The sequence below is a fragment of the Podarcis vaucheri genome, assembly GCF_965113315.1.
Source record: "Podarcis vaucheri genome assembly, chromosome: 13".
Classification (NCBI taxonomy): domain Eukaryota; kingdom Metazoa; phylum Chordata; class Lepidosauria; order Squamata; family Lacertidae; genus Podarcis; species Podarcis vaucheri.
In genome coordinates, this window is record NC_138751.1 from 16387330 (window position 1) to 16405919 (window position 18590).

The window sequence follows — 18590 nt, forward strand, 5'->3', positions numbered from 1 at the left end:
TTCAAACTGAACATGCAAAAAACCAAAATGTTAGAGAAAAATCTAACAATGGCAGAAAAAGAGAAGTTTCAGAGTGAAACAGGTTTAACAATAACAAAAAAGGTGAAATACCTGGGTGTGAACTTGACTTCTAAAAATGCAAACCTATTTAAAGACAATTACGATAAATGTTGGACAGAGGTGAAGAAAGATCTAGAAATATGGTCAAGGTTGAGACTTTCCTTGTTAGGCCGAATTGCTGTTATTAAGATGAATGTATTGCCTAGAATGTTGTTTTTATTCCAGACACTCCAGATCTTGGATAAGATGGACTGTTTCAAGAGGTGGCAAAAAGACATATCAAAATTTGTCTGGCAGGGCAAAAAGCCCAGAATAAACTTCAAGATCTTAACTGATGCAAAAGACAGAGGGGGTTTTGCCCTGCCGGACTTGAGACTTTATTATGAATCGGCAGCTTTTTGCTGGCTGAAACAATGGCTACTTCTTGAGAATACAGACATTTTGGATCTGGAAGGGTATGACAATAGATTTGGTTGGCATGCATACTGTCAGGGAACTGACATCAGAGGAAAGGGAGGTGGTAGGGCTCCCAGAGACTGGGAGAGAGTCAGCAGCTAAAGCAGGGACAAGGAGGGGGAGCGAGGGGTCTCTGGAGGAGGAGCTCAGTAATGCTGAGAGAGACGCAGCAGCCCAGGCAGGAAACAGCAGGGGAGAGAAAGGGGTGAGAGACACTTCCAGCGAAAATAGCGGGGAGGTGTCAGAAGCAACTGCAGGGAGACCCATGCTTCGCCGGAAGCTGCTACGTCGTGAGTCCAGGAGACGCGTTTCCGTTAAGGAACTTCTTTGCTGGAAGCGCTTCCGCAGGCAGCCACTGTCAGACTCTACTAGTGACTAGAGCAGACATGTCTGAGGAGCTCTGTCACACACAGAGGTTTGTGGGGCCGCACAAACTCTGAAGGGGCACTATTTTAAGCACAAGCAGCTAATCATCCCCTGACAGCAGTCTGACAGTCTCTGTATGCTGCCTGTGCAGGAGAAAGCATCATGAGCAACCCAGCCGGAACCGGAGAGGCAGGGGTTGGAGCTGGTCCAAGCTTGGAGGAAAGGTATCAAGCTCTGGAGGTCCAACTTGCGCTGCAGACGGCGAGGCTCGAGGAGAGAAGGGCTCAGGATGCTGACAAAAAGGGGAGAACCACTCAGTTCCCCAGAAAGGTACCAGGATTGGTGCAGAAGTTTGGGGGGGACCCCAAGGATTACCATGCCTTTAGGACTGAGATGCAATATGCCCTGAATGTGCAGTTTGATGAGTTCCCTGATGAGGAATCGCGAGTTGCTTTCGTAATTGGGCATCTTGAGAAGGGGGCGCGGGACTGGGTTCGACCCCTGATGGCAACGCACAACGATATCCTAAAGGACACTATGAAATTCTTTCGTGCAATGGATATCATGTTTTCCAGCGATATTGAGGAAGGGGTGGTGCGCAGACAGCTAATGGCTTGCAAGCAGGGAAGCAGATCTGTCCGTGAGTACTGGACTGAATTTACCATGCTGATTCACCGATTGGGGTGGGATTTATCGGCAGCACCCATTCAGATGCTATTTGAAGAAGGTCTTTCTTCAGCTGTGAAAGACGAGCTGGCCAGGAGCCCCAGGGCGGTGTCTATGGATCAGCTGACCAAATCTGCGCTGACCATTGGAGCGCGCCAGGAGGCAAGAGCCTTGGAGAGGCGGGAAGGGAGAGGGGAACGTTGGAAGGAGTTACGCATTCCAGACATTCCTGAGCCAGCTTTCCCGCCGGCAGAGCCGATGGAAATCGGAACAGCCCGCGCGCGCGCAGTTTCAAAGCCCAGTGAGGGGGCGAAGAAGGAGGGAAAGGGAGCCCGGAAATGCTATCTCTGCCAACAGCCAGGCCACTTTGCCAGAGTCTGCCCCCAGAGGAAGGAATGGCAAGGGATGGTGGGAGCAGTTGAGGGGGGAGAGCAGGGAGAAACGGAGCAGGTAAAAGCCAACGCCTGGTTGCCAACGTCAGGGCACTGCAGCCAGGCCAAAGAGCAGTGAAAGTGCCCGTGCCAGAAGCTCCTCGACCTGCTCTAGTGATTGAAGTGTCGCTAGAGCTGCAAAATGGACACCCCCTAAAAATAAAGGCGCTGTTGGACTCAGGCAGCTCCTGCAATTTTATGAGCAAGGAGTTTGCTGCTGAACATCAGATACAGACTATCCCTTTAAGCAACCCCCTGCAGGTGACCACGATCGATGGCAGGGAACTGTTGGGAGGAGGAGTTAGCTTGCAGACCGTCCCAATGATAATGAGGGTGGCAAGGCACACAGAACTGATAGCGTTTAATGTGGCCACCTTGGGAGGCGCTCCCATTATTTTGGGAATGAGCTGGCTAGCCTTACATGATCCGCTGGTGGGCTGGCATCAAAGAGTGGTTTCCTTCGGTTCAGCACATTGCTTAGAACACTGCAGGGGGGAAAAGGGGTCAGCAGGGGCCCAAGCCACCCTAGCAGGGACTGAAGTAATGGGGAAGGGGAAGGTGCCACCACAGTATGCTGATCTCAGCGACGTGTTCAGCGAGAAGGAAGCTGACCAACTACCCCCGCATAGGCCCTTTGATTGCCAGATCAATTTACTCCCTGGAGCACAGCTTCCTGTAGGCAAGTTGTATGCCATGTCAGACAGGGAAATGCAGGAGTTGCGAGCGTTCATTGACAAGAACCTGAAGAGAGGCTTCATCAGAGAGTCCAAGGCAGCGGGGGGTAGCCCAGTGTTTTTTGTGGATAAAAAAAACACGGACAAGCCGAGGCTGGTATGTGACTTTCGGCGCCTAAATGCAGTGACAGAGCCGGCGGCTTTTCCTATGCCCAGGATTGATGATATTTTGACCAGGGTGCGAAAAGGAAAGATTTTTACAAAGCTGGACCTAAGGGGGGCGTACAACCTGATACGTATAAGGAAAGGGGATGAATGGAAGACCACCATGTTCACCCCTTTGGGGGCATTTGAATACCTCGTTATGCCTTTTGGATTACAAACAGGCTCCGCGTGTTTTCAAGCCTTCATGAACCACGTACTGGGGCCTTTGCTCTACAAGAATTGTGTGGCCTTCTTAGATGACGTGTTGGTGTATTCGGAGAATGAGGAGCAACATGTGAGAGACGTCAGAGAAGTGTTGAGCAGGCTGCAAGCCAACAGACTGTGGGTGAAACTGGAGAAGTGTCAGTTTCATACCAAGGAGGTGGAATTCCTGGGGTACCGCTTGTCAGACAAGGGGTTGGCCATGGACCCCGGCAAGGTTCAAGCGGTGCTGGAATGGAAAACACCCAAGACCAAGAAGGATGTGCAGAGGTTCCTAGGGTTTGGAAACTTTTATCGTAAGTTCATCCGAAACTTCGCCCACCTGACGGCGCCCATCACGGACTGTCTCAGCAGTAAAAAGAAGTTTGTTTGGACGGGGGAGGCGGAGCGAGCGTTTGAGGAACTGAAAAGGGCCTTCGCCTCTGATGAACAACTTCTACATGTGGATTTACAAAAAAAGCTGAGGGTCGAAACAGACGCTTCTGACAGAGCCATAGGGGCGGTGCTTCTTCTGCAGCCGGGGAAGGAGGGGTCAGAGTGGCGACCGTGTGCCTTCTTTTCGCGAAAGCTGAACAAATCTGAGAGGAACTACACGGTGTACGACCGGGAACTTCTTGCGATTCATGAGGCCTTCCGGAGATGGAGGCACCTGCTAATTGGTGCACAACAGAAGGTGCAAGTGTGCACGGACCATAAGAATCTAGAGTATTGGAGAACTGCGCGAGTGCTCAACCAACGGCAGTTGAGATGGGCCCAGGAGTTCTCCAAATTTAACTTTGAGATTTGTTACGTACCAGGCCCGGAGAACGTTAGGGCGGACGCTCTCTCACGCAAACCTGAATATTTGGAGGGAGAGGGTGCACCCGAAGAGACCCATGTCATTCCCGAGGACCGCTGGGTGTGTGGGGCGGCCTTGGTGGGGCAAAGGGAACTGGTAGAGGGAACGGTGCAGGATGAATACGCCCAGGACAAACTCAGGGGTCTCAGGAGGGAGGGAGACAAACTCGGGGGTTTTGAGGAGAGAAATGGGGCGTTGTACTATAAGGGAGCGTTATACATACCTGAAGGGGAATTGAGGGAAAAGGTACTCAAGCAACTGCACGATAGCCCCACAGCAGGGCATTTTGGGCAACACAAAACCATGTGGCTGGTTACCAGGGAATTCTGGTGGCCCAAGGTCAGGGAAGATGTGCGGGAATATGTGAGAGGGTGTGACCGATGCCAACGAGCCAAGGGGGAGAGGCGGGCACCGGCAGGTTTATTAGAACCACTACCCACGCCGGAAAGGCCATGGGAGGCAGTGGCCATAGATTTCATGACTGATCTGCCCAGGTCCAAAGGGAAAACAGCCATTATGGTTGTGGTAGACCTGTTAACCAAGATGGCCCACTTTATAGCCTGCTCACATGCGGTCACAGCGGAAGAAACCGCTAAATTGTTTGTGGAAAATGTGTTTAGGCTGCATGGCGCCCCCTTGAGGGTGGTTTCTGACCGAGGGAAACAATTTACTTCCAGGTTCTGGAGGAAGCTCATGAGCTTATTGCATGTAGAGGTGAATTTCTCTACGGCCCGTCATCCAGAAACCAACGGGCAGGCGGAAAGAGCTAATGGTGTCCTCCAGCAATATTTGAGGTGTTATGTGAATGACAGAGAGAATGATTGGGTGGAGAAGCTGGCGTTGGCAGAATTTGCCTACAACAATGCAGAGAACGTGTCCACGGGGATGAGCCCTTTTTTGGCTAATCCCGGGTGTCATCCCCGAGCCTTCCCAGGGGGGGAAGGGGAGAACTGGAGCGTTCCAGCAGCAGAACAGTTCGTTGAAGAAATGGAAGCGATCCATCGCCAGCTCCAACTTAATTTAAACAGGGCGAAGGAGGAATATAAGAGGCAGGCAGACAAAACCAGAAGGGAAGGGGAAAGCATTAGGGTGGGGGACCAGGTGTGGCTGTCCACCCAAGGGTTACCATTTAAAGGAGGTTGTAAGAAGTTAAGACCCAAAAGACTGGGCCCATTTGAAGTCACGCAACAGGTCAACCCAGTGGCTTTCAGACTCCGGTTACCGAACCACATGAAGTTGCACCCAGTGTTCCACAGGTCGTTGCTGTCACCGTATATAGGGGACAGAGAGGGGAGGGTCAATAGGGGACCAGCTATGGAGGAAAAAGAACACAGCTACCATGTAGCGGAGATTCTCGATTCCAGGTGGAAGGGAGAGCAAGTAGAGTATTTGGTAATGTGGGAAGGGGAGCCGGAGTCGGAAAACACCTGGGTCAGGGCAGAGGATGTAGATGACGAGGTTTTGATTGAAACTTTTCATCAGAGATTCCCTCGAAAACCCCAGCCAGTGGCGAGGTTCCGGAGGGAATACTTTGCCACCACCGACGAAGAAGAAGAGTTGGAGGGGTTCTCTGATTCCGAGGTGGAGGAGGATTCAGCGAGTCGGAACGAAGACCGATGGAGGGAAATGTTCGAGACGTCTGAAGATGAAGAGGATTCTTTTCGGGGTTTCAGCTCCTCACCGCCCAGAGGAGAGAGTAGGGGCGGGGGAGAAGGGGGCCCTGGAGGGGAGGTGGATGTCAGGGAACTGACATCAGAGGAAAGGGAGGTGGTAGGGCTCCCAGAGACTGGGAGAGAGTCAGCAGCTAAAGCAGGGACAAGGAGGGGGAGCGAGGGGTCTCTGGAGGAGGAGCTCAGTAATGCTGAGAGAGACGCAGCAGCCCAGGCAGGAAACAGCAGGGGAGAGAAAGGGGTGAGAGACACTTCCAGCGAAAATAGCGGGGAGGTGTCAGAAGCAACTGCAGGGAGACCCATGCTTCGCCGGAAGCTGCCACGTCGTGAGTCCAGGAGACGCGTTTCCGTTAAGGAACTTCTTTGCTGGAAGCGCTTCCGCAGGCAGCCACTGTCAGACTCTACTAGTGACTAGAGCAGACATGTCTGAGGAGCTCTGTCACACACAGAGGTTTGTGGGGCCGCACAAACTCTGAAGGGGCACAATTTTAAGCACAAGCAGCTAATCATCCCCTGACACATACATATGGTATGATAAGGTAAAACTGCATAAAGGCTTTAAAAACCATATTGTTAGGAAAGCACTGTATAATGTCTGGATAAGATATAAGGATCTACTGGAAAGTAAAACTCCCAGGTGGTTATCACCAATGGAGGCTAAAGAGATAAAAAAACTAAATATGGAGTCCAAATGGCCAAAGTATTGTGAAATTTTAGAACAAGATGGTGAAAGAGTTAAATTGCAGAGTTTTGACAAATTAAAGTCCAAAGTACGAGACTGGTTGCACTACCATCAGATAAACGAGGTATTTAAACAGGACAGGAAAATAGGTTTCCAGATGGAGAGGTCGAAATTAGAAACAGAATTGTTAGAACCCAATACTAAGAACTTGTCGAGAATGTACAATTTGCTGCTGAAGTGGAATATACAAGATGAAACAGTAAAATCAGCCATGATCAAATGGGCACAAGACATAGGTCATGACATAATGTTTGATGATTGGGAACAGTTATGGAATACAGGTGTTAAGTTTACAGCTTGTAATGCATTGAGAGAGAATATAATGAAAATGATCTATAGGTGGTACATGACCCCAGTCAAACTTGCAAAAATTTATCATTTGCCCAGTAATAAATGTTGGAAATGTAATGAGACTGAAGGTACCTTCTATCACCTTTGGTGGACCTGCCCGAGGGTAAAGGCCTACTGGGAAATGATCTATAATGAAATTTTAAAAGTCCTTAAACGGACATTTTTGAAAAAACCAGAGGCCTTTCTCCTGGGCATGGTGGGCCAATTGGTGTCAAGGAAGGACAAAACATTTTTTATGTATGCTACCACAGCGGCAAGAATTCTTCTGGCAAAGTATTGGAAGACGCAGCAGCTACCCACTCTGGAAGAATGGCAAGCGAAGGTGATTGAGTACATGGGAATGGCAGAGATGACCGGCAGAATCCGTGACCAGGGGAGTGAGACGGTGGAAGAAGACTGGAAGAAATTTAAAAAATATCTTAAAGACTGTTGTAAGATTGATGATGGCTGAGATGTTATGGTCATAAGAAATAGAGAATTGCAGCTGTAAATCATAACTTTAAAGAATGTAAAATGAAAATGAGCGAATCAATTGAACGAAGGGTTGCTGAGAAAGGGTTAACATAAGGATGCAGAAAAAGGGAGGTATGGGGAAGTCCGGGAAATAAGGTGTATGAAAATAAGTTTAAGTAATTATACATGTTTATTTGTTTGTATGTTTTGTATTGTTTTGTTTTGTTTTATTATTTGTTTTATTATATGTTTGGAAAATTAATAAAAATTATTATAAAAAAAATAAATGAAAGATTTTCATCTGGCGCCAAACCAAATGATAAGCCCAGACCACCTTATCCAGGAGGGCTGTTGTTGAATAAAGTCACAAACGTTACTTTTTATCTTCCTGCAGTTCATCTGCTACTGTATCCTCAGCCCTCTCTGCTCCTATTGGGAGGAAAGTGGGATACAAATACAAGGGAAATTAAAACCTGCTGACCTTGTGCTGGGTGTAGAATAGGAGAATCCAGCTCCCCTGAAATTAACTCTTCTGAAAAAGAATAAGAAAGAGGCAGTCAAAGAGGGAATGCCACCAGTGGTCCTTTTCTATCCTGCCTCCTTGATCCTGCTATGATCCCTTGATCAAAACTCACTTTTTTTTAAATGCGCCTCCCAAACAATTTCAGTGGTGCCCTTCTTCATCAGGTAGAAGTTGAACTTGTCTTGCATTTGCTCAGCAGACAGTTCTACGTACTGCTGCAGTTTCTCTGCATCCAGGTATTGAAACTCCAGTTCCTGTGGGAAAGAATGAAACCTCTGTAAGTCTGAATCTGGCTTAGCCCAACCCACCATTCCGAGGGAGTCAAATTAAAGGGTGAAGAGGGATTCTGGTTGAATTTCTCCCATTCTCAGACTTCACAGTTTGACTCTCCCCCAGTAAAACCTTTCGTCATATTTGTCTCACCTTAGGATAGACTGTGACATCCTCTGAAGCCTTCAAAGATACCTGAGAACCAATCATCAGCGGTTTCAGGGTCACAGGGGGTTTCTCTATTCTCTTTGAATTTACTTCACGCTTTTCGACCGCCTGGGAATGGCAAATAAATTCACTTTTTAGATATGCAAAGGGGGAACCAAACTTCTTGAAGACTGGATCCCTACAACCTTCTTGGCACCGTAACACCAGCTAAGGCAGGAACGGGGAACCTGATGGCCTCCAGATGTTGTTGGACTCAAATCAACCCTAACCAGCTTGGTTCAGGGATGATGGATGCTGTAGTCCAAGAGCACCGGCAGATACACAGATTCCACATCTGCAGTATGAAGAAGATTAAACCACTATGGCACCAGAAACTACACATGGGGAACTCAAGCCAGAGCTCTTGAACTGGGCAGCCTGAACTAAGCCTGAGCAAGTTGGCAGAGAGGTACCAGCAATCCTGCGTCCACCTCATCTTCTCTTGATGAGACCATGCAGGAAACCACAGAAGCCATAAAACCTCAATATCTGAATGAAGCATGAGAAGACATTTTTAAGAAAAGTTCAAATTGAGAATGTAATATGATAATGTGCTTTATCTCCCATGTGCCAACACTGCAAATCAGGAAGAATGTTCTTATAGACAGTTCTTATAGACAGTTCATAATTACCAAGCTGATTCCTTAATGAACAAAGCTGAATTTGTTCATCAATAAATCTGAAGGAAGTCTTACTTATTTCAGTGAAGGCTTCCAAGAAAATGTGCTTAGAATTTTGTTTTCACAAGTCAGTGACAACAACGTTTGTTTAGAGAACCAGACAGGATATTTGGCCTCTAGCAAGCAGGGTGGCTAACAAAGGAAAAGGGTGTATTTCAATATTGCAAACTTCACTTTGAAACAACAGTGTTGGTGAGAAGCTAAGTCACCCAGTGGAGGGCAACTGTGAATCTTCTCTCAAGTAGCATGTTGATGTTGGCTAGAAGTTTGGTAAAACAGATCAAGTCCAACAAAGGTAAGTACAGTTCATGCACCCTAATGTATAATTTTGCATAGCTATTCTGTCAGGGTTAGAGTGATCAAGCAAAAGATCCAGGTAATCTGCAATACCAATCAAAGTTGGAGATTCCAAGTTACCTTTACTATAGAAGAGTCATTCGGTAGGAGGTACAGGTGAAACGTTGGTGTTTCCAGTCGAAGTCTCTGATAGAGCAGTACGACAGTGTTGATCTTTTGCTTAAACCACTTTTTGAAAACGACTCCAAGGGAAGAGAACTTGCGGTTTTCCAACACAGCATGGTGAGGCTCCACTCTGTCTGGCTTCTCCAGCCTCATCTCCCCTTCAACAAAATGTGCAACGTAGACATGGGAACTGTCGTCACCTGAAAAGACAAGCATGTTAGCAGTGGGAAAGTGGGAAATAGGGAACCCCTCACTATTCCAGCTCCTGCCAACCTAGCAGTTTGAAAGCACATCAAATTGCAAGTAGAGAAATAGGTACTGCTCCGGTCGGAAGGTAAACAGCGTTTCCGTGTGCTGCTCTGGTTTCACCAGAAGCGGCTTAGTCATGCTGGCCACATGACCCAGAAAAACTGTCTGCAGACAAATGCCAGCTCCCTCAGCCAGTAAAGCATGATGAGCGTTGCAACCCCAGAGTTGTCTGCAACTGGACTTAATTGTCAGGGGTCCTTTACCTTTTTATTTCATGCAAACATTTATTTTCTTATTGTCTTTTAAGAGGTTTATAACATTGTTTCACAGGACAATATGGCACATGGCAGCTTAGAATGCAAATCACAGAAAATAATAAAACAGCACAGTTGGAACATTTTGAAAAAATATAAAAGACTGGTAAGCGAGGACTACTGACTTCTAGAATCCACACCGCAGACCCCATAGCATTCTGGAAACGTCAATGGAAGTTATTCCTGTTTAGGATTCCTCCTATTATGGTTATAATGCTGGTAACTTTCCCCCGGCCATACCTTCAAGACACAAGAAGTGAGGGACGTGAATGGCAGCCACAGCTTCTACTGCATCTACTTTAATGTTGAGCAGAGGGCCAGCGACATGCAACTCCTCAGTGGACTGTTCTTCCAGGTGCTTAGGCCATGAATCAAAGTGGTATGTTACAGTCACAGCTTCTTTCACATCACATATGAGATTTGTATCTCCACAACGGAAGGAGCCAGCCTCAGTGGAGCGCACTCTGAATGGTACAAAGGGAAAGATGAAAGGGGAGTCAGGTTGAACATGAATTGGGAGAACTTCCCCTGCTGGTCTAAACTGATATTTTTGCAGGAGATGCTTCAAACGCTGAGTTATGGAGGTAAAAAATAGATGGAAGGATATCTCCTGGTCAAGCATTACTCAGCTAAAACACAAGTGTTGTCAGGTCACCCAATAAATAAAAAAGGTGGTTTTTCTTATACTGAGAAGGTGTTTTTAAAATGGTGCCTTCATGCAGAGCAAAGCAAGCTGGTGAAAGTAACTACTCATCTTCTGTTTACCCTTGTGTTGATGATACTAGAACATCAGGGAAATTTCTCATACTCGGTAAGCAGGGCAAGAGTTCTGTAACCCATGTACCCATTTAGCTCTAAACACCAGACCAAAAAGCACACTGCTTTAAAGTGATGGGGAGGGAAACCATGCATGCCACCTTGAACTCTTTGGGAGAAATATGGGGTATAACTTAAATCATATCAATAAAATATTTTTAAGAAAAAATGCAGAGTTCTATATTTGTTCACCCTTCTGGAAATAATAAGCAACAGCAATGCTCCAAGGTAATGATTTTCCAGCTGTATTTGAGGGACCCAGGAGTTCCTCAATGAAGAGATCAAGATTGGTTCACAAGCTTCCTTCAGAGAGAATTTGCCCACCATGCCACTACAACGTGTAAAACATAGATGTATGTTTTAGAGAGCGCCATCATATGTGATGACTGTGAGACCCACAGAAACTAGATGTGCTCTGTGGAACAATTAAATGTAGAAACCATTCCCTGAAGGGAAAAGGTTTTAAAATGTCTGATGGAGAGATCACTCACCTGTATGCTCTGTTGCCCCTTTCTGAGTCCCAAACCACCTCTGGTTTTATTTTTTCTGGAAGACCCTATAATGAAAATATAATCATTTATGTGGATGCCAGAATGTGGATCCCATCTGAAAAGACGGCATTCTTGTCTGTTTCTAACACTCCTGTGACCACACCAAGGAGCACTGCTTGAGGCCAAAGCCACAACTATACAGTGGTACCTCTGGTTACATACGCTTCAGGTTACATACGCTTCAGGTTACTGACTCTGCTAACCCAGAAATAGTGCTTCAGGTTAAGAACTTTGCTTCAGGATGAGAACAGAAATCGTGCAGCGGCGGTGTAGCGGCAGCAGGAGAACCCATATGCTAAAGTGGTGCTTCAGGTTAAAAACAGTTTCAGGTTAAGTACGGACCTCTGTACTTAACCCGAGGTACCACTGTACACTGCTACAGCTTCTTCTTCACCTGCTGTGCTCTGTATTCATTTTGGCCACAGTAGACTAACCTAGACTGATTATTAAAATCAGCATTATTAAAAAATGTTTTTCTGATTTTAAGATCTCATTATACTGACACACATTCAATAATATTCATCATCCAACTAAGTAGGGATAACACAGAAGCAGCATCCTGGAATTTAGAACCAATCCATCCATGATTCCTGTGGGCGGGAAATGCACATCAAGACAGGTCAGCCTCTTACCTCACTGGGACACCAGCCACATAGGACACTTTCCCCAGGACCTGCCGGGTTCTCTATCTTTATGCTTCCTTCCCGCTGTGGCTCTATTGGGCCAGCTGCCTTGAGTGGAGTTTGATCCAAAGCTGTAAAAGGAAGACAATTATTTGCCTGACACGACTGTTGCAAGGAGGAACTTAGTTGAACTGTCCTTGAAGTTTAAGAACTCGAAGTCAAACTCACCATGCATTGCAGAGAGCAGAATCAGAACTGAACCTGGACGTACCATTTCTACACATTCCAGGAACCTGCAACAAGCTTGCTCCCCTCTTTCTTGGATTATACTCAGCAATTCTTTACTTTTCCACTTTAAATTTTTCAACATTTTTAAAAAGTTTCTGTATTCTTTCAGTGTGATAACAAAGCAAGAGTATAGCACGTCATAAAAAAGTTCAATATCCGATTCAAGAATTTCCATTAATTGCTTTCTTCCATTGCAGATCATCTCATTACCAGAGATTGTAGATCTTTCCAATGACCTGTGGCAAAGACATTTATTTTATTTAGGCAACAGAAGGTGGGGAGAGGAGAATTAGAACGTAGTTAGGATGCAGACTGCTCCCTTACCATAAATGCCAACCAGGGTCCTTAGGGCAACCCTCCAATAATTTTCTTCTGGTGACACAACCCCCTCAATATTTTCTCCCCACCACTGCCCACCCACCTGCCTTCCCATCTCCCTCCCTTGGTTTGCTGTCTACCCCCAGCCAGGCATCACTCTCTCTTTCTGGCTTTCTTCCAGGAGGAGCAAAGTGGGACACAGCAGTGGCAGAAGGTGCATGTGAGGGTGCGGTTTGTGTGTGTCCATTCCCCACCTGGCTGCCCACCCCTCCATCCATTGCTCCCTCGCTTCCTCTGTGTGTGGCACCCTCCTGTGGTGGGGACAACCCCCCCCACTCAACCCAGTGAGCATGCCTGGCCAGTGGGTGATGACAGGCATGGGCAAGGCCGGGTGCCAGGCTGAGAGGAGGCAGCTGACTGAGGGAGAGAGGAAGGCAGACGAAGAACCCTGGCCATGTTGCCAACACCAACACTGACTGCCTACACTCGATGCACCTGCCTGGGTGCACACCTGACACCTGACTTGACTGGCCTACCCCACCTAAATTCATATTATCATCATGTTATGATGAAACTATGCTAATTTGTCATATTACTATGAAATTGCTTTTGTAGTTGGCTTATGGGTTGCCCTCTAGCCTCCCACCTCAGGGTTGCCTCAAGTTTATGTGAACCATATCACACTTTGCTGTGGTCCTTTTCTTCAACCTTCCCCCAATCTTTGGGTTCCCTGCCCCTTAGGGGCTCGTTTCCCCGAAACAAATTCCAATCCTTACCGTGCCCTCCCAACTCGTCCCTCCACGGGGCGGGAGTGAGATGATAATCCCAGCCAAGCTATCCTGACTGTGAGCCATTCACTGACGACCACTTTGTCCCCCAAGCAACTGGAAAGTTCCCTGCCCTCAGACCAGCTTAATGTGACATGCAGGGCTGGAGGGTTAAAGGTCTTTCAGATACCAAGAGTCATTTGCTGGGGAGGCTGTAGCTCTTGCTTTCCTGCTTCAACAGCAGGTGTACTAGAACAGATGGCCCACTGAGTTCCCTCCAGGTCTTGTACAGTGGTACCTCGGTCTATGAACTTAATCCATTCCTGAAGTACTTTCTTATAACGACTCTGTTCTTAAACTGAGGCGTGCTTTCCCTAATGAGGCCTCCCGCCACCGGTGCCCTTCCACCATTCGGCTTCCGTTCTTAGACGGAGGTAAAGTTTGCAAACCACAACACTACTTCCAGTTTTGCGGAGTTCGTAAACCAAATAGTTCCTAAGCAGGACTGTTCATAAACTGAGGTACCTCTGTATTCTATGACACAGATAGGATTCCTGCAGCTAGTGGACCACAGGTAGTCCTCAGAAACACTCCCTGGAGCCTTCCAAGGCCTGTGGAGCCCTGCCTCCGTTTCCCAGCTACTAAGCTGTGTGATGGTGCCTTCATCAGGCGTGACAGTAAGTTGAGAGGGAGCTGAAAGTGTGTGGTTTCTGAGAGATGAGAGAAAGTGAGTGGAGGGGAAAGTTGCACGTGTGTGGGATGGAAAGGGCATTGTGAAGTTTATGCGTCTGATTGAGTGTGAAGCCCCCAACCCACCACTCACTCCCACATGCAGCCCTCAGGGCTAAAGAGATGGTCCTGTCATCCCCTGTTCTATGTAATACAGGAACTTGAATATCCTTCATAAAGTTCTATCATAATAAAGTTCTATCTTTATTATGTCAACATTATTACATTTATATTGGCTGCTCTCTCTCTCTCTCTCTCTCTCTCTCTCTCTCTGTGTGTGTGTGTGTGTGTGTGTGTGTGTGTGGAGACTGAGAAACTGTTCACATAGTGACTATCTTACAGAGCTGGACTTTTTGCTTCACTGCTCCCTGTACTCTGCTGGCTCCACTCCTCTAAGGTTGTAGACTGAGGTGTTTAAAGTATCTGGCAACCTGCCAGCACCAGCAGAACATATGCATAATAATAATAATAATAATAATAATAATAATAATAATAATAATAATAATTTATTACTTATACCCCACCGATCTGGCCAGGCCTCCCCACCACTCTGGGTGACTCCCAACAGAATATTAAAAACACAATAAAAGTTCAAACATTAAAACTTCCCTAAACAGGGCTGCCTTCAGATATCTTCTGAGAGTCAGATAGTTGTTTATATCCTTGAAATCTGGTGGGAGCGTGTTCCACAGGACGGGTGCCACTACCGAGAAGGCCCTCTGCCTGGTACTCTGTAACCTCACTTCTCACATTGAGGGAACCACCAGAAGGCCCACGGCGCTGGACCTCAGTGTCCTGGCAGAACGATGGGGGTGGAGACGCCAAGGCCATCTAGGGCTTTAAAGGTCACCACCAACACTTTGAATTGTGCTTGGAAATATACTGGGAGGCAATGTAGGTCTTTCAGGACTGGTGGTCTCAGTGACCACTCCCAGTCACCAGTCTAGCTGCCACATTCTGGATTAATTGTTGTTTCCGGGTCACCTTCAAAGGTAGTCCAAGTAGGAGATAACCACGGTATGCATCACTCAGGTGAAACAGTCTGCGGGTAGGTAGGGTCTCAGCCTGGAGCTGGTAGACAGCTGCCCTGGACACAGAATTGACCTGTGCTTCCATGGACAGCTGTGAGTCCAATATGACTCCCAGGCTGCGCACCTGGTCCTTCAGGGGCACAGTTACCCCATTCAGGACCAGGTAGTCGTCCAAACCGGCCTGCCCCCTGTCCCCCCAAAACAGTACTTCTGTCTTGTCAGGATTCAACCTCAATCTGTTAGCTGCCATCCACCCTCCAACCACCTCCAGACACTTATTAAATTAGTGCTAAAACATTTTTGTTTCTAGCAGGAGAGCTTGCAAACTGACTTGTTTTGTTTTAAGATCAATAGATTTTACATTTGCTTTGGATTGGAAGGGTTAGTTGAGAGGGGGAAAACATTGCTAAAGCTGTAGCTAAAATTGTGGCTTCAGTCAATTATATAAGTACAGAAATTACCCTTTGGTGGCTTTTTCTGACGGAACCAGTTCCTCCAGAGCTTGATTAATTTTTGACGACAAGAATTCAGCTGGCCGGTGCCTTGAAACATGCATTTCACAAAGTCGTTCTGCTGCTAGATATTGAGAAAGTGAGTGCACATCAGAAGTGTTACTGAGTCAAACCCTTGGCCTATTTGAATTGGAGAAGAAGTCAAGTTGGATTGAACCGTCTTCCCAGTTTCACCTGGGCTAGCATTTATCCTGGCATGGGAGTTCTTATCAGGAAAGAGATGGCCATGAAAAGGCCTCCTAGGAGCAACTGCAAACTCATGGGAACCATAGTTCATAGTGGAATGAGTTTCTTGCTTCCCAAAACAAAACTATCATATTTGCCAGCAGCAGGTATACCTTCCTGGGAAAGGGCTGTCTGGCTGAAATTCTCCCTGCACCAAGAGGCATAAGTGAGCAGTGAGAAATCATATACCGGTAACACCCACAATTCCTTTTCCCTTATTTTTCACCATTATTTGGCATCAACACACATATTAGGCATTGTATTGCCTGAAAGACAGCACTGGTATAGATTACAGTGGTGTCCAAACTTTTTTCAAAGAGGGCCAGATTTGATGAAGTGAAGGGCTGTGAGGGCCGACCAAAGGGCCGTCCAAAGTTGTTAACTGCCACAGGAGGGGCCGGATTAAACCAACCAATGGGCTGGATTAGGCCCCCAAAACGGACTTTTTGGATGCTGTGATTACTAAAACCCGGCATGGTTTTATCCAAAACAAGTCATGTCAAACTAATCTCATTTCTTTTTTTGATGGAGTTACAAGCTTTGTGGATCAGGAGAATGCTGTGGGCATTGTGAAACTTGATTTCAGGAAGGCTTTTGACAAAGTCTCCCCTGATATTCTTTTGACAAAGCCGGTAATAGTGTGGATTCAACAAGGTAACTGTTAGGTGGATTTGTAGCTGGTTGACTGACTGAACCCAAACAGTGCTCATTAATGCTCATAATCCGGGGGGTGGGGGTGACAAGTGGTGTGCTGCAGGATTCTGTCCTGGGCCTGTTGTTGTCTAGCATCTTTATAAATGACTTGCATGAAGGAATTGAAGCAATGCTAATCAAACTTGCAGGAGGCAAACTGGGAGGGGTGGCTAATGTTGCAGAAGACAGAATCAGGATTCAAGATAACCTTAACAGAATGAAGAACTGGGCCCAAACTAATAACATAAGTTTCAATAGGCACAAATGTAAGGTTCTGCACTTAGGCAGAAAGAGTCAGCAGTGTGATACAGCAGCAAAAAATGGCTAATGCTATTCTAGGCTGAATCAGCAGAAGTCTATTGTCCAGATCAAGGGAAATAATAGTATGACTTTATTTTGCCTTGGTCAAACCACATCTAGAATACTGTGTCCAGTTCTGGGCACCACAACATAAGAAGGATGTTGACAAGCTGGAACGTGTACAGAGGGGGGCAACCAAGATGATCAAGGGTCTGGAAATCAAGCCTTATGAGGAGCGCTTGAAGTAACTGGCTGTGTTTAGCCTGGAAAAGAGGAAACTGAGAGGAGATATGACAGCCATCTTCAAATATTTTATGGGCTGTAAACGGAGGGAGCATGTTTGTTTTCTCCTGCTCTTGAGGGTAGGACACGAACCAATGTCTTCAAGTTACAAGAAAGGAGATTATGACTAAATATCAGGAAGAACTTTCTGACAGTAAGAGCTGTTCAGCAGTGCAACTGACACCCTTGGTCAAAACAAAATGAAAAAATTCCTTCCTGTAGCACCCTAGAGCAGTGTTTCCCAAACGTTTTTGGGCAACGGCACACCTGTTTACCGGAAAAAAATCTCGCGGCACACCACCATTAAAGCCCCGCCCCGTGACTTCAGCGCGTAGCGTCACGCCGGGAGGGACGCACAAAAGTGAACGTTTTTTCCCTTCCCCTTGCTGGGGTGGGAGGAGGCAGCAGAGCGAGGGACTGAGGGACGGCGGCAGCTGAGGCGGCGGCGGCTGTTGTGGTGGTGGCGGCGATAGCGGGCGGAGGAGGAGCCGTCGCCGGGAGTTGCTGCTGCTGGTGTTGCTGCTGCTGCCCGGACATGCCGGCCTCCTCCTCCTCCGCTGTCTCGCGCTCCTCCCTTTTGCGCGCGCTGCCCCGCCGCTCGGCACCACCACCGCGGAGCCGCCCCCGGCTCGACGCGGATCCTCGCCGCCGCCGCCTTTCGCCGCCCGACTCGCCCGACTCCCTCCCACGGCACACCAGCCGGTGTCTCACGGCACACTAGTGTGCCGCGGAACACCGGTTGGGAAACACTGCCCTAGAGACCAACTAAGTTACTTATTGGTATGAGCTTTCTTGTGCATGCACACTTCTTCAGATGACTCCCTTGGGCGGTGATGGTCTCTCCTTCCTTGGAGGTTTTTCAGCAGAGGTTCTAACAAATCATCAACTTGCTTCCAATAAGTTGCAAAGGGAATGTGCTCTGCTATTTATCACTAGCGTGAGTGAGGAGGGATAATATCAAAACAATATATCATCTCCTACCTTCCTTAACATTCCCACAATGTCAAAAATACATATTCAGATTGGCACATAGGTTACACACACACACACACACACACACACACACACAGCCCTGCTCAAGAAGCCTCCTCTCCACCCAGTCCCATCAGACTCAGCCAACGTTCTCCCTTCCAAGTTCCTTACCTTCCCTGGTGAAACTCGGGGGACATTCTGGCAGGGGCTCACGGTCAAAGGCTTTCAGCACCTCTGAAGCCACTTCCACAGCATAATCCTCATCACAGTATGCAAGAAGCAGTTCTGTGAGCTCCCAAGCATTTGCTTTCTGCAGCAGTTTCCTGGGGATTCTGACATAGCCTTCCTTGACGGGGAACATGCTGAGATCCTTCTTGAACTTCTTCAGATCTGACTCCTTCAATGTATTCAGTGTGGCCAGCAGGCATAATTGTGTAAACTGCACTGTGGTGATTATTGATGTTAGTAGAAGTATTGAACAGAAAAATCCAGCATTCCTACATCACCCTTGTCTTCCTGTTGGAGCACATTGAATAGGTAGCACTTTCAGACTGGACTAAGTAGGGAAGGGCTGTGGATTCGTAGTAGATCACATGCATGCAAAGGATCCCAGGTTTAATCCCTGGATATCTCCAGATAGGGCTT

The 18590-nt window shown here is 47.2% G+C and overlaps 1 protein-coding gene across 9 annotated transcripts in view; it reads right to left on the reverse strand.

Annotated features, from left to right (window-relative positions):
* The window catches only part of LOC309517195 (uncharacterized protein), a 51570-nt gene that overhangs the window by 5179 nt on the left and 27801 nt on the right, over nucleotides 1-18590 (reverse strand). For 7 of the 9 annotated variants that reach the window (XM_082196297.1, XM_082196296.1, XM_082196293.1 and 4 more), the window contains 5 exons: nucleotides 10079-10302; nucleotides 9231-9475; nucleotides 8080-8202; nucleotides 7769-7910; nucleotides 7615-7665 (listed from right to left, as the gene is read on the reverse strand). In XM_082196297.1, coding sequence (XP_082052423.1) covers nucleotides 7615-7665; nucleotides 7769-7910; nucleotides 8080-8202; nucleotides 9231-9475; nucleotides 10079-10302 — 785 coding nt within the window. Of the gene's footprint in view, nucleotides 1-7614; nucleotides 7666-7768; nucleotides 7911-8079; nucleotides 8203-9230; nucleotides 9476-10078; nucleotides 10303-11145; nucleotides 11211-11837; nucleotides 11960-12056; nucleotides 12353-15422; nucleotides 15538-18116; nucleotides 18390-18590 lie in introns of all 9 variants that reach the window. The other 2 variants (XM_082196298.1, XM_082196295.1) reach the window with 2 other exon arrangements.